The 18771-nt window shown below is 36.3% G+C and overlaps 1 protein-coding gene across 10 annotated transcripts in view; it reads left to right on the top strand.

Annotated features, from left to right (window-relative positions):
- CASK (calcium/calmodulin dependent serine protein kinase) overlaps nucleotides 1–18771 on the top strand; it is a 417632-nt gene that overhangs the window by 205026 nt on the left and 193835 nt on the right. For all 10 annotated transcript variants that reach the window (XM_087427616.1, XM_087427612.1, XM_087427614.1 and 7 more), the window contains one exon: nucleotides 17348–17425. In XM_087427616.1, coding sequence (XP_087283742.1) covers nucleotides 17348–17425 — 78 coding nt within the window. The remainder of the gene's footprint in view (nucleotides 1–17347; nucleotides 17426–18771) is intronic.

The following is an 18771-nucleotide window of genomic DNA, read 5'->3' on the forward strand; positions in this document are numbered from 1 at the left end:
ACAATCTTGGGCAGATACCTATGCTTATCCCTCTGTTTTTATTTATATCTATGGTTTTATAACTACCAACGTTAACATTTTCATGTTAGCTAGGAACTTGCCTACAAGTAAGAATTACACCAGCTACTTGGTTTCAGACTGCAAATGGCAGTAAAATGAAAACAGAAAATCAATATAACAATGTTTTGGTCAATGACGGACCGCATATACAATGGTGGTCCCATAAGATTAGTACCATATAGCCTAGGTGTGTAGTAGGCTATACCATCTAGGTTTGTGTAAGTACACTCTATGATGTTTGCACAAAGATGAAATTGCCTAACAACACATTTCTCAGAATGTATTGCCATTGTTAAGTGACGCATGAGCGTAATTAATTGTGTGACTATTTTTTAATCCCTGGTGTATTTGTTCAAGATGAGATCATTTTCCAAATTAACTCACCTTCCTCATCTGCAAGACTGCATTGGAGTCTGGCATGATTATTTACACTTCTTTAGATGTTCTGCAAGACAGATAAACAGAGGACATGCTAAAAGTAGAACCGTTGAAGAATGACCCTGTATCCTTGAATTCCACAAATGGCTAGAAAGAACATGTTGGGGTTTTCATATCTACATTGTTCGGAAGCATGTTCCCTCCTATAGGCTGGGAGCTTTACTGGTAGTGGTGGCAGGAGCTGCATTGAGGAACCTGCCTCCGAATGAAGAGATGGCTTTGAGAAGCAAGAGGGAGAACTATATTTCTAGAGAGAAGAGACAGAAAGAAGAGCTAGAGAGACTTAGAAAGAAATGTAGATACTTACCCACGCCAGAGTTATAAGAACTTATAGAAAGTAAACTGATACAGTGATTATGATTGATTTGGTTGAGTGGCAGAGATTCTAACTGGACTGTCACCTGCGAAAGTAACTGGGACTAGATCAGAAGTCTAAGAAACTTAAAAATAGATAAATAACAAACTGTGTTTAAATTACTGAACTAATACATCCAGTAGATAAAGAATTGTATGTAAGATATTTGCACAGCAATTTTTTTTTAGAATTAATGAAATTAAAAGATTTGGGGGGAGAGGGTAGGGTAGAAAAGAGAGAAGTGAAAGGACCTGGCCTTTGGACACTTTACCCTGTGCAAACATAACTGGGGCCATTTAGTAACCAATGTCTTAGATGGACTCTGTAGACCTCATGTTGAGAACAGAAACAATGGTGGCTTGGAAACTTAGTCTCCTGCCTAGCAACATGAACCCTGTCTGTCTCCCAGTCAGATGGGAAAGAAAACACAGGTGAGAGTCCCTTCACTTGTGAGGATTTGCAGTAATTAAAACAATTTTTTAAAAAAAGGGGCTGGCCCAGTGGCGCAAGCGGTTAAGTGCGCGTGCTCCACTTTGGCGGCCCAGGGTTCACAGGTTCGGATCCCAGGCGCGCACCAACGCACCGCTTGGTAAGCCATGCTGTGGCAGCGTCCCATATAAAGTAGAGGAAGATGGGCACGGATGTTAGCTCAGGGCCACTCTTGCTCAAGAAAAAAGGGGAAGATTGGCATCGGATGTTAGCTCAGGGCTAGTCCTCCTCACCAAAAAAAAAAAAAAAAAAAAAGCCCCTTGAAGAAGTAGAATATCACTATCCTCTCCACAAACTGTGTTAGTCTATGTTAGGGCAAGGGAAAATTATAACCTCCTCCTTCAAAAAGGTGAGCCGAAACCATGGAGTTACACAGGGGGCTGAGAATCAAGAGGTTGAAGTTCTCATCCCATCTGCCATTAATTAGCTACTGACCTAAAGCAAGTCTTTTAATTAAACTTCCAGCTCTAAAATTCTGTGATGTGACTCATTGTCACTTATATCTGCAGGCCCCTCCCCCTCATTTTTTTCCCCTCAGAGCCTTAACTGAAAGAGAAAGAATATGTGTGTATATGTGAATGTTGGAGGTTGGGAAGGTAGTTGTTTAGCTGTGGGATTAGTGAGAACCCTGAGGACTCACAGGGAACAGAACATACATCGTAAACAGAACAGGGGTTGTTGCTCACAACTGCCTTCCTTTCTTTTCTGGGAATTGCAGAAAACCATACAGAGGGGCATATTAACATAAACACCTAATCCAGAGATCAGCTTCTTCTATTTTAGGATCATTTGCTATCTCTTGTAGCTGGAGTGTCCTCATCCACTAGAAGGCACTATTGTCAAACCACATTGATTAGGGGCCAAGACATCTTCGTCCTTTAAGCAATTGGACTGGAGAAATGTTTGGCAAAAAGAAAAGGGTGGTAAATATCAGACCCTGGAAATGGCGACAAATCAACCTTTGATATCTAGACAGGCATGAGAACAATACTCAGTTTCCAAAACTTGATAAACAATATCTTAGACAACATTTCAATTTTAGAAGTGGCAAATTCTTTCAAGCCAGTCTTTTTTAAAAGAATCAGAATTCTGTGGGATATCAAGAGACCTTAGAGATTATTAAGCCAAATCCCATCATTTAATTGAAGAGTCATTGTAAACCCAGAAAGGTTAAGTGGCATGATTAAGGATCTCCTGGGCAGTTAAAGGTAGACCTGAGAATAGAACCCATATGTAGAGGACATTTCTCCTTGTTTTTGGCTGTCCACCATCTGAACTCTCTTCCAGTTTTTGGAGAATCTCTCATCTTGAGAGTCTTGATGGGAGACAGCCCACCTTCTACTATAGAAGCTAAAGATGCCAGATATTTTCTCTCCTTGGCAGTTAGGATATGGGCATATGACAGGTTTCATAAGTCAGACACATCTACCCATGATGTAATAGCTAGCAACAAAAAACATGGACCATGTGGAACTCTCAGGTGACAGCAGGTATGATTACTGGGATAGTTGTAGTAATAGCACTCAGGCTGGCTTCCAACATCTACCGTTAACAGGGACAGTGGGGCAAGCTGCTGCAGCTGGTGTAGAACGGCTGCAGTGGTGCCCTCATCAGATCTGTTCGGAGTTTTGTTTCTGACTGCGTAGCACCAGTCTTGGTTTTTACAGGCCTCCCTACCACTCTGTGAGCAATCCAGTGTCCTATTAATAAACTCCTTTTCTGCTTAAATCCACCAGATTTGGTTTGTTTCTTGTAACTGAGAACCTTAACTGACTGTGCATTAAGGAACAAGAATGAGTAGAGGAGGAGTGGCAGAAGACACTATTCTAAGAAGGCAAGTCAGTGGCCTTTTTAAGTGGTTGTAAAATCTGTGGTTGGACTGGCACCTTTGTACCTTGGGATATCAACCGTGGCCTAGCAAGGCTGTAAGATTAGGCATGGAGCTGGGGGTGGGGTAAGAAAGGAGGGCAGGCCAAGGGCCAGATATGCCAAGATGCCATGTTTTGGTGAGGAACTCTGAGGAACATAAGAATCCTTAATAGAACCTAACCTTCTAGGTCCTTGTGAATATATATTTGTCAAAGTGGAAGGTTAGAACATAATTAGCAATTTGTAAGTTTGATATATAGCTTTTAAATATTTATACATATGGTACTGTGGGCTTTTGTTTGTACACTTGCCTTAGGCCCTGCAAATGTTAGGGGTGAGCCTAAACTAAGGGAGGCCACCTATAGCATGTGGGCCAAAACAACTTTGAATCTGTACCCTGCTGGTCCCAGGCAGTTGTGAGGTAGAAGAATTTCTTTGACATGCTCTGCCTTCCCTCTCAATGATCTTTTCCTTCCTTTGGTGCTCTGTCTCCTTGTGTCCACTCACCCTCAGTTGAAGACCTTCTTGGTACATTTATTCCCTCAGTGTGCTATGAGAAATCCCCTTCAGATGGTACCTAATCTGCAGCACCCACCAGTGGGAGTCTTCTTTTTAGGCACTACTAAACGTTCAGACCTGCAAAACTACCATAGGCCGAACTTGACATCAGATCCACTTAGAAGGATACAGGACACGAAACACTGCTTGCCAGCCAGGCAGCACCAGGCATTCCTCTTCAATAGGAGCCCTTTGGCAGGACATACAATAAAGTGCAGTAAATATAATAGGGAAAAGAAGGATTTTTAAATAATGTTGAGAAAACTAATTAGCAATTCAGAAGTCAATTTAGATCCAACCCCCCCAAAAAAAGAATAGAGTTTATATAAACAAATCAAATCATAGGAAAGCTAGCAAAAAATAAGATTATTCAACAGATCTTTGGAGAGCTTTATAACTTCAAAGGACTGAGATTCACAAAGGAAAGAATCAATAGATTTAACTAAAATTGAAAAAACTAAAAAATTAATTGGCTTAAATATTGACATAAAAGGATTACATTCTACTGAACATAGATAAAGTGAGCTTACTCTAATGGAAGGGAAGATGTTAAGCTTCATATACAAATGGGAAAGGACAGGAATACACAATTCCCGCCAAAAGAAATGTAACTGGTACATAGGTATATGGGGATATGCTCAGTCATTTTAATATCTTTGACAATATATCAGAATTGCTTTATTAAGCAATTCCTGTTATAGTGAACATCCCCTTTCCCCATTGAAAAGATTAAGGTTTCTATCTACTTGCATATCATAGTTAACAGTCCTGTGTAAGTACCTTCCCTGGTCCCTGTCCAAGTTCACACTGAAAGAATTTGATTGTATTCTGTTTACAGTATAGGTGGGAGAGGAGAGTTTAGCTCAAATTATAGCCCCTCAAATATTCTCACAATCTACCCCAAACCCACCTAACATACTGACTCTTTTCCTAGTGCTCCAGGCTTATTGTTGTTGGCTTGTCAGAAGAAATGCCTTGAGATGCTACTCCCCTCTTAACTACCTTGTAGTCCCCACCACTCCCCCACTCTCGCACTCTTGCTCTTCCTTGTCCTCTGCTCCTCTCCCTCTCCTCGCTGCTCTTCTTCAGGACCCATCTTAGGGGCTGCTTACTCCATGAAGACTGAATCCCTCAAAGATTTACCCTTTCCTTCCATCGAAACTCTAATATGCACTGTTCTTTCATTTTTTATGTTTGTCTTCTTCCCTTATCTTCCCTTCTGTAAATACAGGCTTTTAGAAGATGAGGTCTCCATGCAACTGGTCCCTCTATCCTCTTACATATAGTAGATGGTTAATAAATGTATACTGAGTGAAACTAACCACCCCCCTAAAATGGAGTAGTTTAGCTGGGGGAAGGATAAAAAAAGGTCGTGTGTGCGTGACTCCTCTCTCTTTCAGAAATGAATTCACCACCAACAAATATTTGTAATTATTCATCAGTATGTGGGATATTATGCTAAGGATAAAAGACCTGTTTCACTTAGCATAATACCCTCAACGTCCATCCCTCTTGTCACAAATGGCTGGATTTCATCATTTCTTATGGCTAAGTAGTATTCCATTGTGTATATATACCACATCTTCATCCATTCGTCCCTTGGTGGGCACTTAGGTTGCTTCCAAGTCTTGGCTATTGTGAATAATGCTGCAATGGACACGGGGGTGCATGTATCTTTGCGCATTGGTGGTTTCATGTTCTTTGGACAAATACCCAGAAGTGGAATAGCTGGATCATATGGTAGTTCTATCCTTAATTTTTTGAGGAATCTCCACACTGTTTTCCATAGTGGCTGCACCAGTTTGCACTCCCACCAGCAGTGTATGAGAGTTCCCTTCTCTCCACCAATGTTACTGCAATAAAAAAAAAATAATAATAATGAAGACCTATTGATGCCCTCAAGTTGTTTGTCGTCAAATTGTACAGACCAGACAAGTGCTTATCCATGAAATAAATAATAATAACTGATAATGTAGGTCTAAATGACCATAGAGGAGCACAGATTCTTAGGGCCCTAAGAGATCAGTGGAGGAAACAACTGGGAGTTGGAACAGACAGGCAGGTAGGAAGGCTTGTACAAAGTTGACGAAGGGCATCAACGTCAGTGTAGGGGAGAGACAGGTGGAAAAGTGGAGAGAGTTCATCCCTAGCAAGGGCATAAAGAGAGCAAAAGTATTGGGGAAAGGTGGTGGTTATGGGACACTCGTGAAGATAGCAAGATAGTACCACAAGCAAAGCCCTGAATTAGAAGAAAATAAAGCAGAATTAAAGTTCTTTTTTTTTCTAATTAATAAAGATTGATTTGTATATGCAAGTTATTAAAGCATTTCTAGGCAAACTTATTAAATATACAGAATTCATTTAAACCATATCAACTATACAGTATTCACATGTATCATCTAGGGCAATGGGGATGAAGGCTGTGCATTTTGAAGATCCCCCTGGGTGGTTCTGGAGCATGGGGCCCCCATAACAGACATGAAAATGGATATAGAGCCCTCCCTTATACTATGATTTTCCCTACTTAGCTGTAGTCTCTTATTTTCTATTAAGTAAGTCAGAGCCTTGAGCAGAAATTAGAAGTTTCCCTCTTAGTAATCTGAGCATTTTTGTGGGGACAGTACATGGACTCTAAAGGCAGACTGCTTGAGTTTGAATCCTGGCTCTGCCATATACTAGCTGTGCAATTTCTTGGGCAAGTTACTTAACCTTTGCTGTTTCTCAGTTTTCTCATAAGTAAAATAGGGGTGGTAAATACCTACCTCATAGACTTCCTGTAACCATTAAATGAATTAATGCAGGTAAAGCACTTAGAAAATGCCGGTCACATAGTAATAAATGCTAGCTTTAATTATTTATTACAACAAAATAAGATGATCTCTTTTTGAACTATACATAAAAGAAATCATACAATTTGTATTCTGCTATCATACAGTTTGTATTCTGCTATGTCTGCTTCTTTTACTCAGTGTTTTATCTTTAGGATTCAGCCAAATTCCTTTGTGTACCTGTAGTTAATGTCTTTTCATTGCTGTGTAGTATTCTGTTTTATGAATGTACCAATGTTTCATCCATTCTACTACTGATGGACATTTGGGTTGTTGACACTTGGTGGCTATTGTGAACAATGCTGCTATGAACGTTCAGGTACACATCTCCTGGTCCACGTAAGCACATGTTTATTTGAAGAGACTATCTTTGCCCAATACTCTGCAGCCACCTCTTTGTCATAAATCAAGCATCCATGTATGTATGGATCTGTTTCTAGGCTCTCTGTTATGTTCTGCTGTCCCATTTGTCTGTCCTAGTGTCAATAGTATACAGTTTTAGATACTAAGCTTTATATTATGAAGTTTTGAAATCAAGTAGAGCAAATCTTCCCATTTTGGGATATTATTCTCCCAAAATAGCTTGGATCTTCTTGTCCTTTTGCAATTCTGTATACATTTTAGATCCTGCTTGACAGTTTCCACAAAACCTGTTGGAATTTTGATTGGAATTCCATTGAATTTATGCTTCAGTTTGGGAAAGATTGGCTATTTACAATATTGAGTCTTCCAGTCTCTGAACAGGATAATTTTCTCTCCATTTATTTTAGTTGTTTAATTTCTTTTAATAAATATCATGCTTTTCTCCCTTGAGGTCCTGTACATCTTTTTATTAGATTTATTTCTAGATTCTTAAAAAAAAATTCTTTAAAAATTTTCATGTGATTTATGATAATGATTTTGCTAAATTCTGATTAATTGTAATTTTACCTTAGATTATTTTGGATATTCTATATATACAATTATACCACCTGTAAATAATGACAATTTGTTTCTTCCTTTTCAATTCTTATACATTTTATTTCTCTATCTTGCCCTTACTGCACTGGCAGGGCCTCCAGAATATTGTTGAATATAAGTTGTTGTAGTGGACATTTTTGTCTTGTTCTTGGTATAAGAGTTTCCTAAGGTATAAATACATAATTTTATTAAAATTTTGGCATTTATTGAGATGATCATAATTTTTTCTTCTTTACTATATCTCAGTGTTCAAAATTATATTAATTGAATTCCAAATGTTAAAACAGTTTTGCATTCCTCTGGAAAACCCAAGTTGATCCTGATGTAATTTTTATATATTGCTGGGTTTTATTTGCTAATGTTTTGTTTGGGTTATTTGCATCTATGTTCATTAGTGAGATTGTCCTTTAATTTCCTCATGCTGTCCTCAACGGATTTTAGTATCTAGGTTAAGCTAGCTTCATAAAATGAATTGGAGACTGTTCATGCTTTTTATTCATTTTATTTCTCCTTAAAATGTTCTGTGGGACTTGTCAGAAATACCATCTAGGCCTAGAGCTTTCTATGCCAGAAAGTTTTAAATTACTGATTCAATTCCTTTAATCAGTGAAGAATTATTTAGGTTTTCTAATATTTTTTTGCATTCATTTTGATGAGTTTTATTTTTCTAGGAATTTTTCCATTTCCTATAAATTTTCAAATTTGTGGCATAAAGTTTTGATATCATTTTAAGGTCTGCAGGATATAAAATATGATCTCCTTTTTTGTTCTTAATATTGGCTGCTATATGTGTTTTCTCTTTCTCTTAATCAGTCTTGCCAAAGATTCATCATTTCACAGAGAACACTTTTAGCTTTGTTCGTCCCTCTAATATCTGTTTGTTTTCCATTTCATTAATTTCTGTTCTTATTTCCTTCTAATTTGAGTTTAACTTGATGATCTTTATATAACTTATGGATATAGATGCTTAGTTCATAAATTTTCAGCCTTTCTTCTTTTCTAATTATGCATTTACAGCAGTAAATTTCCCTCTACTATTTTACCTGCATTTTAAAAGTTTTCGTGTTATTATTCGTTATTATTTCATGTGATTAGTTTTATTTTTCAGTTTAAAATATTTTCTTATTTTCTAATGATTTATTCTGAAGTCTGTGTAACAAATATGTATTGTTCAATTTCCAAACCTTGGGCATTTTCGAGTTCAGTTTTATTAATCTTTTCAAAAGAACCTCTTACTCTATGTTGTTTATTTGTTTTTTCTTTATTAATTACTGCTCATTATTATTTCCTTCTATCTTCATTGGATTTAATTTGCTGTTCTTTTAAAAAAATATTTCTCCCAATGGAATGTCACTGACTTTAGCTTTTCTTATTTTCTAATATCTTACATCAGTATTTGTAATATTTCTGTTAAATTTGAGTAAAGTTTTAAAACTTACAAGTTTATGGATACAAAGTGCTTTGTAAATATTGTTTTAGCTGCATTCTGAAGGGATATTTTTGCATTTTTTTAAACATTTAGAACTGTTTTTAGTATGACAAAACTAGTAGTACCTGTTCATTTTTAAAAAGTAAAAGTAAAAAGAAAAAAAATTCAAATACAGTCCTACCCACCCACTCTTTAACACCCTGTTTTAATATCCAAAAACTTCTCAACGTATCTGCATACACATATACATGCATATATATGTTTATACATCTTAGTATGTTGTGAACACCTTTCTATTATCAATAAGTATACCTCTATAGCATCATTTTAATGGCAGAATAATACTCTACTCTCTAGATTTACCACAATTTATTTAACCATTCTCCTATTGTTAGACATGTAGGTTGCTTCCAACTTCTCCCTATTATAAATAGCTATGATAAAACTTGGCAAATATCCCTGATTATTTCCCTTGGGATGAAATTATTGGTTCAAAGGACATGCAAATTTTTAAGGCTTTTGTCAAGCACTATAAAATTGCCCTCTGGAAAGGTTGTACTGGTATATTTTTCCATCAACAGTGCATTACCTGATTCAAGAAAAGTGTCTCCAATGCTGACCTGTGTGTGTGTGTGTGTGTGGCTAGCTTCTCATACTGGAAGATTGGACCTATGCCCCAACTTCTCCTTTCAGCCATTTCTATATTTGGGGGTCTAATAATGGCAACACCCAAATCTTGAAGTGTAATGCCTCAATCCTGCACAAGTTTTGATATGTACTGTTTTCATTATCATGGTTAGAAATAGTTTCTAATTTTCAATATGATTTCTCCCTTGATTCATAGGTTATTTAGCATGCACTTTTCAATTTCCAAGCATTTGGGGCTTTTCTAGTTATTTTATTAATTTCTAACATAACTATATTTTGTTCAGGAAACGTGCTCTGAGTGCTTATAGTCCTTTAAATTTTGTTAGGTCTCAGAAAAGCATTTGTGCAATTTCTTTGAGTTGTAAGCCAAACTGGTGTTTTGTATGTGTAACATCATTTTTACTTTAAAGAATGACTAACAGACAAACCGTGGTTACTCATACTTGGGTATGTGACAGACGTTTAATCAAAATTGAACGAAGAGAGCCTGCTGCTTCAAGGGAAACAACTCACAGTAGTTGTTGCCAATGATGAAATTCACATTTTCAAGTGAAAATTAGAATTTTGGAAAACTTGTATCTGCCACCACAAGCTTAACAGCTTCTGAAGACTTGAAGAGTGTTTCTAAATTTTTATTTTATTTTATTGTATTTTGTGAGGAAGATCAGCCCTGAGCTAACATCTGTGCTAATCCTCCTCTTTTTGCTGAGAAAGACTGGCTCTGAGCTAACATCTATTGCCAATCCTCCTCCTTTTTTTTTCCCCAAAGCCCCAGTAGATAGTTGTATGTCATAGTTGCACATCCTTGTAGTTGCTGTATGTGGGACGCGGCCTCAGCATGGCCAGAGAAGCGGTGCGTCGGTGCGCGCCCAGGGTCCGAACCCGGGCCGCCAGTAGCGGAGCACACACACTTAACCGCAAAGCCACGGGCCTGGCCCCCTAAAGAATGTTTCTAATGTAATCACTGGTGATATTAATGAATGTGATATTTTTGGTATCATGTAATCAAATGTGTCAGTATTTGGAAAATCTGCATAATTCAATGGACCAGTATTTTTCAAATGACTAATGCATGAAGTTACAAAGTAAGGCACAGGTAAAAGATCTAGTCAAAGAACTATGGATTATAATGTAACAGAGTACAAAAGGTTCACTGACATGCAAAGTTCAGATTCCACGTTGCAATTTACCTTTAAGAAACTACCACTTCTTGAGTCTTGGTGTAGTATCAAAGAAGAATATTCATAAATATCTGCAAGGGCTATTAAAATATACCTGCTTCTTCCAATTATATATCTATGTGGGGCCAGATTTTCTTCATTTACTTCATCCAAATAACATGTTGTAACAGATTGAATGTAGAAGCAGATGTGAGAATCTAGTTATATAGTTATTTTTCGTGAAAAATATTTATTAGTGTGTAATGGGTTTATTGTAATTTTAAAATAAATGTTTTTTTTTACATTTCTAGAATTTAATTTTTAATACAGCAAATATTCATAGATAAAACACACAAAAATACAATGCCTTTGGGGTTCTCAAAGAGTAGAAAAGGGCCCTGACATCAAAAAGTTAGAGAACTTAGTGGTTGTCCTAGAAATTACAGTATACCTCTTTAATTATGTGTTATTGTTGTCAAGTATTTTTATTGAAAATCAATCTCTCTCTCCCTCTCTCTCTTTCTCAGAATAGTTATTGTTTTATATGGTCTCTCTCTCCAGAGAGGGACTGAGAAAATAGTTGTATACAATCATTGTTCTTTTAGGTTCATCTACATATTTACCACATTTTATGTTTTTCATGCCTTGCTACATCTCTCACTTTTCATTTGACTTCATTTTTCTTCTCCCTGAGGAGTACTCTTTTGTATTTCCTTTAGGGATAGGTATGCTGGTAGTAAATTCTCTTAGTTTTTTTGCTTATCTGAAATTTTTTCACCTTTGTTCCGTAAGGGTTCATTTGGTAAAGAGAATTTTAGCTTGGCAGTTATTTTGTTTTAAGATACCTTTCCACTGTATTCTGGCTTACACGGTTGCTATTGAGAAGTCTGCTGTCAGTCTAATAGTCCATTCTTTTTCACTAATTTTGAGATTTTCTCTTTTTCTTTGATTTCCCGCAGTTTTCGCTGATAGATATCTAACTATAGGTTTCTCTTATTTATCTTGCTTGATGTTTATTGGGCTTCTCAAATCAGTAAATTGGTATTTTTGATCATTTCTGGGTAATTATCAGCCATTATATTTTCAGTATTGCTTCTGCTCCATTTTCTTCTCACTTTTGAAACTTTGCTAAAATATATGCTGACCTTCTCACTGTAATCATTTATGTTTCTTTCCTCACTTTTATGTTTTCCATGTTTTGTCTCTCCATGCTTCAATCTGATATATCTTCTGGTTCACTAATTTTCTCTTCAACTATCTAATCTGCTTAAGTTCTTAATTTTGGTATTATATTTTTCTGTTCTGAAATTTCTGTTTGCTGCTTTTTCAAATCTCTAGTGTCACTTTTTATAATTTCTTGTTTCTTGCTGAAGTTTTTCAAGTTCAGCTTTTATCTCCATGGTAAGCATTGGGGTTTTTCTATGCTACCAGTAAGACATACCAGAATATATTCTGTACCCTAATTTTCAAAATGCAGCTCTTTATGGCCCCATCCCAGAGCACAGGGTGTTTTATCAGGGCCTTTGCCCTTGGTGGACTCTTTTGGGGTCTGCCAAAAGAATAGCTCTCTCTCTTCTCTTGGATCACCCTGGTGCAAAAGCAGTTGAACCCTGTCAGTCTCCATCTGACTGCCTGCCCCACACTTCTCCAGAGTTCCCCAAAAGTGCAGCCCCTCCCTACACAGCTGCCTTCTTTCCGTAGCCCACTCTTTACCCACAGGGCAAAAGTTGCTCTTGCTCACCTCTTTGAGCTCTAATTCTTTCCCCAGTCTCACTAGGTAGTTTTTCACTCTCATTATACTGTTAATTCTTTAAAGCTTAAGAAAATTTTTTTTTAATTTCATCCAGTTTTTGTTTATGTCACCTTCAGAAAAATACTGATCAGAGAAATCCAGAGTCAGTCTGTCCTTTATGGTGTTCCTCAAAGAATAGTTGTCAGATGAGTTCCAATCTACCAACTGTTACCAGTATATAATGAGATAAGTACAGAAATTGAGAGTAAACATTTAGAAACTGTTAGAGCAATTTGACATTGCTGTGAAATCATAGCACATGATTTTGTATTTTATGAAAGTATTGGTTCATAATATACCTGAGGGAGAAAAACTGATCCTTCACCACAGTTAATTTGAGAAGCACTTCTTCTACTATAGTCAGGTGCTAGTCTCCTACAAGCCCCCTCTTTCTCTGCTTTTACAGAACAGGTCATAGAGGAGGCAAAAAAACCTTTCCTCTACCCTCTTAGATTAAGTGACTAGAGCCTGCAAATTAAACTGACAAATGACAGATTAACAGGAGAAAAGATTTATTTCATATGCACATGGCTTAGTGGGGATAGAGATCTCACAGAAAAAAAGCAAAAACTCCAGAGGCTTATATACTGTTTTAACAAAGAGTGATAATGTGTGGAGAAGAGACTAGGCAAAGGAAGGAGGAGATTTTGGCATCTGGGGTTGGAGGTAAATTGTGGGACGGTGACCAGGAAATGTATGGTAAATAAGAGTTGTTTAGTAAGGTTTGTTATGCAGATAAGAGTAGTTCTCCTCTTCCTGGTACATGAGAAGGGAACACCTTTACAAGGGAAATTTATGCCCTGTGTTTAGGCAAAATGGAGGATAGCAGAGAGTTCTTCCTGTGTCTGCTGTTTTTCAGTTGCCTTCAGCTCAAAATAATCCTAGGCCAAAGTGGCATATTTTGGGGTAGCATATTCTGGCCACTTCAGCATACAGCCAGCCACACCTTGTGCCTCTAGACCTGTGATTTGTTTTGTTTATTTGGTGCATTTGTCTTGGGGTAATTTTTTAAATTATGTAAGTAATGCATGTTTATTATAAAATTTTTAAAATTCAGGTAGACGAAAGGGAGGGACAGCTAAGATCATTCATAATCCCACCACTTTTCAGAATTCAGAGTAAACCTCCCATAGTTTTTCTCTGCATATAGTATGGAAGCACTCCTCGTACTCTTCCATAGTAGGGTGTCTTCTTCTTTTCATTTCACTCCCTCGGAATGGAACCAACTGGGGAAATTCAGAACATGTTTTTTGAAGCTTCTTGGCAGCCCCAGAAACACCCCAAGATGGGAAGCCAAAGAGAAATGCAATAAAAGAAGCCTTATAATTGTTTTTAGAAGCATTATATTATCAAATAAAGTTTATCAAAGAGTTGAGACATCAGACTTTTTGTTCAAGGTTATTATATCAGGATTGTGTGTATTATGAATATGTATATTTTAAATTTCTGTGATGAATAAAATTTGCATAAATAACAGTATTTTTAGTTTTTATTTCTGTATCTCATAAAATTTAAAATTAGTGGATTGCCTCTTTTACTTTAATATCAATTAATGTTACAAATAACGAATCAAATAGCTTTAATAATAGAAAATTACTTTCACAGTGATGACTTACTTTCAGACTAACCCCTCAAAGAACATGCCTGCTTATTTAAAAAGTTACACAGGTGATTTTGTTTGGTACCCCTGGTTATGAACCATTGTATTAAAAATGTATAATGGCAAAAAGATCCCATTTATAATAGCAACTAAAAATATAAAATGCCTAGGGGGAGAAACTCAATAATCAATATCTGGAACCACTATGAAGAAAACCTTAAAACTATAACTTAGAGGTATGACAAGAAATGGAGAGGTGTATCATGGTCATAGATGAGAATATTAGAAAAATGTTAATTTCTAGAAGTTAATCTATAAATATAATACTATTTCAGCCAAAATATAAAAATTTTTTAGTATTTGACAAACTGATTTTAAAGTTCAGCTAGGAGGAAAAAAATTCATAAGAAAATGTTGGCGAAGAATAATAATGAAATGAAACTTATTTTGCCGAGTATTAAAATATACTATTACAGTATTCAAAATGGGATGGTACTAGATACAAGAATAGACGGGTCAGTGGAAAAGAGTAGAAACCTAAAAATACCTGTGTATGTGCACGTGTGGAGACTGTAATTTCAAGTGCTAGTATTTCAGATATGACCAGAAAAAAAATGGATTGATTCATGCTGGTAATTGTAGCACAGGGCAGTAAATAATTTCCAATTATTTCTGACTGACTGGTTCCCTCCTTAGGCATTGGCCTCTCACCACTTTACTACCTTCTCCCACCCCTAAGACTCTTCTTTCCCCTCTTCTAGGTCCCTCCAGAAAGCATTCCTCTAGCTCTCAGGACAGCTCCCAGATTCTTATTGCTTTATGATGCGGTAAATTGAGCTCTCTCCTTTGTCTAACTCCTCTCTCACCTAAGTTGAGTAGTGCTTATCCTCACATTTCACAATTAACAAGGAAAATGCCTAAAGAAAACTGAAATTCCCTCACTATGCGGTGTCTTTTAGTCCTCTTAGATCAACCAACCAGTTTAAACTGCAGCCAGCTTTAAAAATAGTATTTTTTTCACCCCACAGTACAAAGAAATGGAAAATATTCAGCCTCTCTAATAATCAAGGAAATGCAAATTAAAGCAATCATTAATGACTTTTTTTTTCCTCCTGTCTGATTGGCAAAGATTAAAAAGAATAGTCATCCTAGTGGAGGCAAAGTGGAGGAAAGTAGTGGCAGTATAAATTCTTAAAATTTTTCCAGTAGTGTGTGTATCAAAAATGTTATCGTATATGCATGCCCCTTGACCTAGTAACTACACTTGTAGGACTTTCATTATAGCAGATAATCAAGATTATTCACAGAGATGCGTGATCATGTTCATCCAGGCTTTATTTCTGGTGGTGGAAATTGGTTGCTGCCATACTTCAGAGTAGACTAGGCCATCATAAAAATTACTTTGGAGAAGAATCCTATTTGACACTGGAAAATGTTCATTAGCTATGAAACAGAAACTAGGTAAAATTTGTAAATCTTTATATAAATGTGAAAGTATTTTCATTTACGTAAAACCACACCAAGATTTTAAATAATATAATAACTATTCATTAAGTATTTACTGTGTGCTCAGTCTTCTGCTGGGGTGTTGGGTAGGAGTATGTTGAAAGTATATAATATAATTGCTCCTTAGGACCTTACACTATTGTTGAACTGCGGAGCTTAAATATGTGCATTTGGTCCTTAAACACCCAGTAGGTAGAGCTATAGATAATGGGAAGAGCATTGAACATAGATAGACAGGGATTTAAATCCTGTCCCTGTCACATACTTGTCTACTCACTTAGACAAATTATATGAGAATGAGAAGGATGCTGAATTCATGGAGTGATTGTAAGAGTGAAGGGAGATATAACAAGGAATGCTTCCCATGATGCTTGATGAACAGTAATGTTAGTAATAATTGTTAATATGTATTTTTAATTATAATAACTAATTAGTAATTATTAGTAATAGTAATGAATAGTTAATTCTTTTACTTTCCCTTCTAGAAGTCTCTATTTCCTCAGTATGATACCTGCAGCAGATATATTGGAGCCTGAGCTACTGAATAAAGGAATAAATAAGATACTGGATTTGAAAACACTTTATAAGGCTTAAAGCAGTAAAAAAATGTTAGCTAACTATTAATATGTGAATAATTTCATTAATATATGTAATGTTATGGCAAAAGTTTCATGAATTACACATATTTGTGTGTATAAATATATGTTTGTATCTAAGTGCTAAATGTTATAATATAGGCAGTATAGGGTTGTTAGAGAATTTAAGCAAAAGAAGGCCTTAACATGGCTGGTAATCATTGAGGGGACTTCTTGGGGAAAGTGGGATTGGAATGGAACCTTGAATTAAGGTAGGTTTTGAATATGACAAGCAATATGTGCAGAAGCATGTGGCAAAAAAGAGAAAAAGAAAGAAAATGGTATATTCAGGGAGTAGTAATAAGACTAGTGTGCCTAGAGAGTGAGATATTCTTGAAAAGTCATTAGACAGGGTAGGTAGAAGAGGCAAGGTGTGGCCAAGACAAGAGGCCTTCCTGATCTGGTGAGAAATAGAGAACCATTTTAAATTTGGGGGCAAGATAGTGGCACTGTGTTACCAACACATCAATGTGTTAGAATATGTTTGTAGCAATTAACTTTGGTAATGGAAGTGTAAATAAAAATAAATTATAAATTACCTAATTATTTTTTTCATTCCACAATATATAGCTTGAATTCCCATTTAGTGGTGATAACTATAGCTAAATGTTTTAGAACTCTTGTTGTATTCTTAAAATATTACATGATATGACTAGATATAAATAATTGCAGAATTTGACTCCAAAATATGCCCACAATCCCCAGCGTTGCCCTTTTCTGAGACTTCTTGTTGTGCTAACCTAAAGAAAATTTATAGTCATTTTTCCATACCTTGTGTTATTTGATGCTACCATTTGCTTTTTCTTCCTGTTTCTTGCCCTATAGATTTTCAATGGTAAGGTGGCTATAATGTTCTTTATAATTTATGTCTATTTTTCATTGAAAGAAAGGAGATTTAAATAATTTATTACCATCATTAGCTGTAAGTCAACTAATAACTTAGTTACAACATATTCACTTTCAGTGTTTTCTTCCTGAAATTTCCTCTTTTCTTATATTCTTTTTCACATTTCTCTACAGTATGGATGGAGCAGATCTGTGTTTTGAAATCGTAAAGCGAGCTGACGCTGGTTTTGTATACAGTGAAGCTGTAGCCAGGTATGTAATTTCTGTTGACTCCCCGGAGGTCAAGGTGGAAGTAAAAGAAGGAAATGACAAAGAAATCACATGAAGTGGCCTGTTCTTTGACCTGACGATGAGCATACTGCCATTCTTTCCAACAAGGAGCGTATCTGTTTTAGTGTGCTTTAGTGAAACCAAATAGTGACTGGAAATGCAAAATACTGAACAGTGAATTTATTAATATGAGCTTACAGTTTAACATCAGTGCTGCCATCTTTCCCATTTCTGATGACTTTTTTACAAGAAGGGATTTGATAGCTGAGGAACCATCTAGAGTTAAACTTGGGTTTTTTGTGTGTTTGATTGTTGGTTTTTGGCAGATGTTCCTCATTGTTCCTCAATTTGCCTTGTAGTAATAGCAAATTGTTATGTGACCAGTTAATCTGAGGAAAAGCACAAAACAGTAGAAGGAACAGAAATAAAAGCACAGTTTGTCTGCTGAATATATTTGCTTCAGAACAGTGTGTGATCTCCCAATCCAATGGCGGCCATTGTTCTAAGGGAGGAGTTGTAAAGAACTAATGGCTCAAAATAAGGAGTAAATACGAAAAATCACAGGAGCCATGCACTGAGCCACTTGCTTATGTATTTAGAGCAACACAGCTTTCTGCTTTGGTGACATTCAGTCATGTCATAAGTACCCACTCCAGTGGGTTGCCTTTTAAATACATGGGGTACAGCATCTCTCCTCAGTCACCAACCATAATATGTTGAAGATTTCAAACCCACAAATCCATTAGGATTCATTAAAACTTCCTACCATTTGAGAAACAGTTACTATTAAATCATTATAACTTTCTCCCTCCTATCATTCCTTTTATTATTACGGCATCATCGACAGATATAGCTGGAAACAGCTTAGAGACTACCTAATAGGACTTTGAGCTCAGAGTAACTTAACTTTCTTCAAATTTGTTGCCCTGCCTCCTCCTGGCTGAGAAGCAAGAGCCCCAGTCTCAGGAGATGGAGCAGCCATAGCTATAGCACAAAATAAAGAATATGCTCAATTTGAGGTAGCTGCTTTTCTGTACAACTGGGGCTAGAGAAAAGAAGCAAATGAAAGTCTGTATGTATTAACTATAATTACTTCTTTAAACTCCTGATGTATTCACAGTAGAACTGAGGCTAACTATCCTCTTTTCTTTTGTGCCATGCTCACTAAAGCACATTCTAGGGGGTTTTTTTTAATCCCCTTTTTCTATAGTTTTGAGTTCTAATCACAATTTTAAATTTTTACTCTTTATTAGGCTTCAAAATTAAGAAGCATTCTTTAATACAAAAAGTAGTCAGTGCCATCTTGATTTTTCTTATGGCATAGTGGT

Source organism: Ceratotherium simum, chromosome X (genome assembly GCF_057802395.1).
Source record: "Ceratotherium simum simum isolate JZ-2026a chromosome X, ASM5780239v1, whole genome shotgun sequence".
Lineage (NCBI taxonomy): Eukaryota > Metazoa > Chordata > Mammalia > Perissodactyla > Rhinocerotidae > Ceratotherium > Ceratotherium simum.